This window comes from Sipha flava, unplaced genomic scaffold (genome assembly GCF_003268045.1).
Source record: "Sipha flava isolate LNK unplaced genomic scaffold, YSA_version1 18573_pilon_pilon, whole genome shotgun sequence".
Classification (NCBI taxonomy): domain Eukaryota; kingdom Metazoa; phylum Arthropoda; class Insecta; order Hemiptera; family Aphididae; genus Sipha; species Sipha flava.
In genome coordinates this window covers 3,673-12,364 of record NW_020272344.1, presented here as the reverse complement: position 1 = coordinate 12,364, position 8,692 = coordinate 3,673, and the positions used below count along the sequence as shown (strand labels likewise).

Sequence of the window (8,692 nt, the reverse complement as noted above, 5' to 3'; positions counted from 1 at the left end):
ATTAATATTTTGTAAAATACTTATTTACAATTGCATGATAATACAACAATACATGTACTTACCTTATTTGTACGTGTGCATTGCATAATAATATTACTAAAAACAATTGTTAAATAATGAAAAAATAATGCTATAGTATTATTATTATTATTATTATTCATTTTAATATATCATTATATAAATAATATTTAAATAATATTACTGGTATATTCAACGTGGTATGGTCGTTGGTATTATATGTGTATTTTTTAGTTTAATCTAAAGCTAAATTTACACGAAAACGAAAGTAAGTTAAATTTTTAAACTTATTTTCTACTAAATTACACGACTAAATGATTCGATTCGATTAAAACCAAAAAGCGGTTTACTTGATTTTGACATATGCGAAAAGCACTGTCATCAAGATTGAAAATAGAAATATCATTTAGTACAATATGATGGCCTAGTTGTTTAAATGGTCGAATTTAGCCATAGGGCAATGACCGAATTGTTAAAAATGACCAAAAGTAGACGGATTTTCAACTTTAATCGAATTTAATCATTGATCATGCGATTAAGTCGAAAATTGGTTTACAAATTAAATTTTCTTTCAATTTTGTCGCACGGCAACAGTCATTTGACCGCGGTCGACCTGTTTAGACGCAGCTTTAGGTTAAACCAAAATGTGTGCATCTCGAAAAACAGTCAATATATTTTTGTTGAGTGTAATAGGTTTATAAGTTAATACAGACACGTTTAAGTTAAATTAATAAACAATTTAATATCGTGAAATTATAATAATAATAATAATAAATAATAAGATTATATAAAACGCACTTCGTACAACGGCAATCGGTCGCTTGTCTCGACAGACTGCCTTAGTATATCTGTGCTACAATACCCGACATACAGAATGTGCCATCTCAACACTAATCGCTGGCAATAATAATGTATACATATATACTTAAAACTACAGGATGAATATAAACTAATACATACTAAATATACTGGGTGTATTGTTAATTTCAACAATTTTTCTTATTCACAGATACTGGCGCCTTGAAACGTACTTTGGTTCTTGGGTGGATGGCTATTTGGGAACTCTACGTGCCATTGGCTTCTTTATTTTTTTTTAAACTGTCCTTAGCGTGAAATAAGAAAAGGAAGTACGCTTATGAAACAAAGCTTATAATAGTTATTTTACCTAGTGCATTAAGAAGTCGAATGATATAAAAAAAATCGAACATATTAGTACGAGTACATCGAAATTCTATAGGTATTTTTGTGGCATAGGCAATTTCGTATTATTAATATTATTATTATTATTATATTGTTATTATTATTATTAACTTATAATATAATTTTCAAGTCGATCGCGTTGTATAATAATTACATTATACGTTCAACAAATAATAACACGAGATTACCTATGCCTTCAAAATACCTAACCCTATACTATTTTTTTGTATTTATATGTTCAATTTAATTTTACATCATCCAACTTCTTAATGCTTTAGGTAAAATAACTATTGTAAGCTTTGTTTCCATAAGCTTCTTTCCTTTTCCGATATGATCACCGCTGCCATCAACACAACTTTTTGACATCTAGCTTGTAATAGTCCACGTAACACTTTTCGCCGATTTTTAATTCTACTTTCATCCTGTAGACCGCCGAATTTCTAGTGTTCCGCAGCCATAGCACTTCAGTCTTTAACTCTGGACCGCGGTTTCCTGCCTTTTGTTTTTCAGTGTCTGCAGTAACACCGAGTATTTGGCGTCTATGGCCAAGAGTGGCTAGGGTACTGATGTTTTGGTCCACCGCTATACCGCCGGACGGTGCGAGCACTAACTGACTTTTAGCCACCTCAAAACACCTTTTGTGCATCACACGATTGCACGCTGCCAAACGGAATATTTAAGTTTTAGATAGAATATAGTACTTTTACTTAATCCCGCGAGTAACCCAAAAATAGAATGAGGATTTTGATGATAGAATTGTATTTTTTAGAAACTTTTGTTTTTGTACCAAAATCTTATCTCTAGTCATATATGTCTACTTTACCGATGCATTCAACCATTTTCAAAACTCTAAAAAGACATCTCTGATCACACAGCGAACATTTCTTCTTCGTATACATCATCTTCTTAACTTTCAGGTGCCCGACCATATCACAAATACAAATTGCTTCCATGTTGTTCATTGTTTTTTAATTTATCTTCCACAACAAATTAAATATAAAAACAATAAAATATACTCTTGACATATTTGAAACGAATAAATTACAAAACAAATTCGTAATACGGAAGACAAAATTAACGAAATCGACGGAAAATGTAAGAATAATTCTACTATCGAGGTATCAACAACTGTCTCCAGTGGTAACTAAGAAAAACGTTAATTGATTTTTCGAGATTGCCTATGACAACTATTAAATAATATTATTTTTATAAAACATCAAAATCGCGGATTCGCGCGGGATTTTAAAATATACTGTTCGTTTTATGTCGAAATAAAAAATAAATAAAAATTACTTTTTTAATTTTATATAATAATTTATATATATATAATTTATTATTTATTTATATAATAATTTATTATTTATATAATCTGTATATATAAAAATTTCGTGTCACGATGTATGTTCGCGATAATCTCCGAAACTACTGGACCGATTTTGATGAAATTTTTCACACCATGTGTAATTTGGTCCAACTTAAAATATAGGATAGTTTTTTTTTCAATTTTTTTAATATTTTAAATATTTTAATTAACTTTTTAATAAATGTGTATAATTGCATGGTGTATTTCGGGTTTTCCCGTGACCGACCGCGACAGTATCTATATAGCTACCTGTAATCTGACCTTTTTTCTAAAAATAAAAACATGATAGTGTAATATAAATATTTGCTTTGCACTTCCCAAGGAAGGCGTGCCTCACAGTTTGGGAACCACTGTCTTACGGTATTGGGAGCAATGTTCGATGGGGTATTTTACCTAATATTGGGAACCAATTCAATAGTCACTAAAATAATACTACTGATTTAAATATTAGGTATTATTTATTAAAGTTGTAATAACTTAGGGGAGATGCTAATCAAAAATTTGATTAGTATACTTAATTATATTTTTAAATATTAAGCTTAAAATGAGGTTTGATAGTTTGGTTATAAAATAAAGCACAATTTTTTAAGAAATTTTTTACGTTTTTGATTTTTGTAATATACTATAGCATTCACAGGGAAAACGAGAGGGTTGGACTCCCAGGGCCCGTCGTGCCTCAGCCTTACGTTCAAAATAATTTCACAATCTCATTCGTCGTAGTGTAAGATGCGAATTTGAATATTTTTATCATCTATTTACAAGTAGTACTTGTATATCTTGACCGAATAGGTGTAAGTAAATGGGAGAGCTGGAATCGATCAGCCCCTGAGCTCTCAAAAGTTCTTGTCGACCCCGAATATTTATATAGTTTTAATTTATTAAAATGGATTTGACACGTTTTACAACTCAAAAACATATTTTAACATTAATGTTAACAAAAAGTTTTAAGAAGAAATATATATTCTTTGGTGTTAATAACATATTTATAATGTTTATAGTATCTAGATTTATTAATTATACAAACATTAAAAAAAAAACACCTATAAATCACAGATTTTTTTAAAGCAATAATAAAAATATAATATACCACAACCTACCTACACAAATAAAATCTAGTACAACATATAAATTAAAATACATATTATTTATGTAATATGTAGTTTTATTAAGACAACTAATTTGAGTAGTTCACTTAAATGAGAATATTTCACCCTTCCATTGTAATTAAAGTTCACACTTAAATAATACAAAATGACAAGTTAATGATAACAGTAATAATAATTCATAGTATAATTATGTATAAAATAAAAATTTTAAATTTCCTTCTCATTTATATGAACCATTCGATAACATTAATGTATCATTGTAACATTAATATATATATATATATTGGGAATGTAAATTTTTAATTTATATATATTAACATATACTAACGTTATAAACTTGTATGTAATAATCGATTGTAACCAATGGCATAGTAACGGGGAGGGTGTAAGGGGTTTCCACTCTCTCACAAATTTTTTTTTTAATCATATTTGATTATTATTTATTAATATTTATATATTATAGTAAAATATTTTGATTTTACTATAAGGTATGTATTAAAAATTGAATAACAAAATAATTTTCATTAGTACGGAACATAATAATACCATTTTAAATGTAATATTATTACATATGATCTCGTTTTAAGATATACTAAGAACATTTAAAAACTTACTCTTAAACACACCCCTCCCCAGAAAAAAATTGAATCTACGCCACTGATTGTAACCATTGCGTACAATACATCACAGAATTAACATCATGTCGTTTTAAAAATTAAGTTGATTTTATCATATGGCTTAATGAAATGATATTAACAATATATTATATTGTTTACAAATAAAAGTTGAGATTACATAATTGAAAAAAAACAAATTAAGCTTTTATTACTTTTACTGTACTACCAGAAAAAAATTAAATATTTTATTTCTAATTCATTGACATTTAAAATGGAAAAATATATGCTTAGCATACATTTTGAGCTTATTTCATTATAAAATTTTTTTTAGTGTTTTGAAATTTAATATTTCACAATTAAAAAAAAAAAATTACATAAAATCATTAACAACAATAAGAGTAACAATTTGAATATATTGCAATTATTTTAACAGTATACAATACAACAGTATTGAAGTTAAATGTTTTATTTTAACTAAATTAATGATAATTTCCTATTACAAATTCATTTTAAAATGTCTTAAACTATTTCATTGTTTTTCAAACTAAAATAAAAATATTTCTGGAATGTTAAAATTATTAGATAAAAAAATGTTATGTTATTTTTATGGTTATCAATTATTTGAAAAAAAAAAAATTATGGGAAATAGGTAAAATTTTAAATCATTTTATTCAAAGCTTATTTTATAAATAATGATAAAATGTTTTAAAGCCAATAGCTGTATGAAACCATATTATTATTTGCTGTGGATCAACAATGTTTTAAACATAATGTAAGTCAACAATATTAAATTTAATAGTCTTAAAATTAAAATTGTTAAGTCAAAATTAAATCCAATAAAAATATTTTATAATTAATAATGCTTTTTATAATAATTAATAAAATTAAATAAATATAACAGATTAGGTCATGGAAATTAATACAATGTATAACAGAAAGAAAAAATAATTGAATTAATGAAATAATATATTAAAATAATGAAAATAATTGAGTAGATAATTTCATTAATTTATACTCTGAATTTGTTGATATCTCGGGATTCTAAAATATTTAAGTTAATCATATATACTAAATATATTTTGATAATCAAGTATAATTCAGGTACTGTGTATAAGAAAACAAAATTGGCATTTGATCTATTAAAAATCAATGTTATCTAAAAAAAAAAAAACATTGAGTTAAGTAAGCCGAAGCCAAATTTTACATGGATATAAGAAAATACTATTCAATTACTTTGATATTCATGAAAAGTGATTTTAAATGGAAGAAAAATTATTTAATTATTGGAAAAGTACAAATATATTAATACGAAAATATTGACTAGATTAACTAATTTATATCATTGTAGAGATTATTTGATTCACAATGTTTTGTTCAACAGATTTTTTTAAACATAAAGCTAACATGTATTTACCATACCACCAACCAACTGACCAAATCACACTGATTATTTGATACTTTTAGGTAATATTCACCAAAGTTTTTCAAAATGAATGTTAGTAAATCCAGGATTTTTACGCACATCCCAATATGTATGATTGAACTCCCAAGTTTCAATACCATTTCTTACAGTTTTTCTAAACCATTTTGGTTCATGTTGTTCTCCAGTTTCTTCTTTTTGTTTACGTCGTTCACGCTGTGTTTGCTCTAAATTAAGTTTCATAGATTCAGCTCGGTTCAAATCACCTTCTTCTAATAGCCTTTTTAATGTAATTTAATATTTAATTAACAGTTAAAAAAAATTTAAATATTGAATAGAATATAATAAAATTAATTATATTAAAATAATGCCTCAAATTAATGTGAAAAAATACCTTTGATCTGGTCGAAATCTAGTATCAGTTTTTGGTAAAACTTTAGCCATTTCTAAATCAAGCTCATTTAATTCCATTGCAAATCTAGTAAATCCATAATACAATTCATAATCTTCAGGCATTGTACCTTTTTAAAAAAAAGTTTATAATTTTATTGAAATTAAACATTTTAATAGGTTATTTGCATTTACCCGGTCTCCATATACACTTTGCAGAAGGCGCTACACCACAATAAAGAGCCTCATTCCATTTACCAAAAAGCTTACGCACAACTTTTCCTTCGTTGTCATTAATTACAACACCATGTATTTCATGGCGTTTAGCAGAAAAATAACTAGCCTAAATTAATAATGATAAAATACAAAAAATTATAAAATTGTTTTTCATCAAAATGAACACTTAATTGTGATTTTTGACTAAAAATATTTTTATAATACTTTAATATCTAAATTAAACTAACCTTCACAAACGTCAACTTGCACGTAATGTTCTTATCCAAATTAGTAATTTTCAATTCACCATATTGATCTACAGAACGTTGACCACCAAATAAGTTATGAACACAAGTTGTCACTTTATTCCACCTGTAATGATCTTTGCTATCATTACAAAGTAACTGTACATTTACATACCCTAAAAATAAGAAAACAAAATTTAAAAGTATAGATTAAAAAAAAATTTCTTTACTTTCAACATACCTGTTGGTTGAAACTCCATTGATTTTCCCCAAAATTTTGTCTTAATTCTAACATCTTGCCAAAATATAAAATTTTTTGATTCAGCATGACATACACTAACTGGTGGATGATGACTAACCTAATTTATTAATTAATAAAATAGAGGATAAATATTTGACATTTATTTAAAAGTATAAATAAATATTTAAAAAAAATGTAATTACCTGTTCTGCAATAAATTTGAAGCCTTTGTCATCTCGTATACATTCATAGGTCTCACCTAGTAAAGGATTAAATGGCTTCGATCCAGCTCGATAATAACTGGATCCATAACTAGACACTGCAAATGCAGCTACATATACCATGCGTTCATAGACATCAGATTGTTCTGATGCTTTGTCTAAAAGTTCACTGTATTCTAGTTCTTCACACATACGCTAAGTATATATAAATATTGTTTAAGTTAAAAAATATGAACATTTTTAACTATTTATACAATTATAATATTACAAGATGTTAACTTTTTAATATATTATTACAAATAATATTTATCTTGGGTTAATTATATTCAATTTTGCTTATAAAACTCAACTTTAGATGCATGAGATGCTAGAAACTCCAAGCTGATATTTAATTTTCAGAATGGTTTAGTATACTAGGTCATTGCAAAATGTTTTTATGTAATAACATTGGTTATAATTCAATCCCCAGTGATTTGTTTTATTATCTAGATAATACTAATATTTTTAATAAATAATTAATTTTAATCTTAAGTTAAATGTATATGAATTATAAAGGTTTCATAAATTTAAGTTTCATGATAATGCATCAAATAACAAAACTAACTCATCTGTCATAATCTCAATTCAATGTTGCAAGATAGTATAATGTTCCGCTTAGTCAACTACTCCTTTTTATAATCAAGACCACCCCCCCCCCCCCCCCCCCCCCACATTATTATACACCACCCCCCCCCCCCCCCCAGCCCCCCGAAAATAAATATTCAAATAATAGGTCTATTTATAAACCCTATAAAATTTAAATATTTAATAAATATAGGACTCGATTACTTTAATAAATTGTCATTAAAATATGTACTTTTTATTATGATGTAATAATAAAAATGATGTATTACTAATTATAATTCAAAATACTTACCTGCAACATGTTAAGAGGTTCATTAAGTGCTACTGGCATAGAAACCTGAGAGAGATCTTTACCAATATTTTTGCATAAGAGATTCCATAAAGATAATCCTTCAGTATCAGGTTTCGGACAAGGAAGCTTAGTACGCCGTCCTGTCATATTCCTAATATCACCAGATCCACCACAATCTACTATAAGAAAAAATATTTATTTTGATAACAGTAATTAAAATGCATACATTTTTTATGTTTTTTAATCATCAACAATAGTTATACAATCAATTGACTCACATTATAATATTTACCCTTCTTCCATTATAAACATTTCATTAAGGTAACTAAACGGTGAAAAATAAATAAATAATTTAAATGGCAAATGTCTTATCAAAATAAATTTTGTAAAACAGAAAAAGGTGATTACCACTGACAAATGCATTGATTTTATGTATTAAGGGAAGGGGAGGGAACACAGTCCCGTCTGAACTTTTACCAGTGTGCAAACTTTAACAGAGTAGCCACTATAAAATGTGCGAAATACTTGAAAATATGCCAAGCTTTCATATAAATAAAACGGCAACATTTAACTACAGGTAACTATATGTATAACTATACACATATAACATATAAATAAAATATACATAAACAGATACTTCCTTTATGCTAATGCGAAATTAATAATTTTAAACACCCTGAGAATTGCGCAATTATATATATATATATATATATATATATATATATATATATATATATAT

At 26.5% G+C, this 8,692-nt stretch overlaps 1 protein-coding gene across 1 annotated transcript; it reads right to left on the bottom strand.

Annotated features, from left to right (window-relative positions):
- Nucleotides 1–5,322: 5,322 nt before the first annotated feature.
- LOC112681111 (oxysterol-binding protein-related protein 6-like) lies at nucleotides 5,323–8,276 on the bottom strand. The gene is made up of 8 exons (XM_025551380.1): nucleotides 8,232–8,276; nucleotides 7,954–8,132; nucleotides 7,020–7,232; nucleotides 6,817–6,934; nucleotides 6,579–6,751; nucleotides 6,310–6,457; nucleotides 6,119–6,245; nucleotides 5,323–6,004 (listed from the first exon to the last, which is right to left on the bottom strand). The coding sequence occupies exons 2-8, from the start codon at nucleotides 8,098–8,100 to the stop codon at nucleotides 5,776–5,778; spliced, it is 1,155 nt and encodes a 384-aa protein (XP_025407165.1). The 5' UTR covers nucleotides 8,101–8,132; nucleotides 8,232–8,276; the 3' UTR covers nucleotides 5,323–5,775.
- Nucleotides 8,277–8,692: the final 416 nt, after the last annotated feature.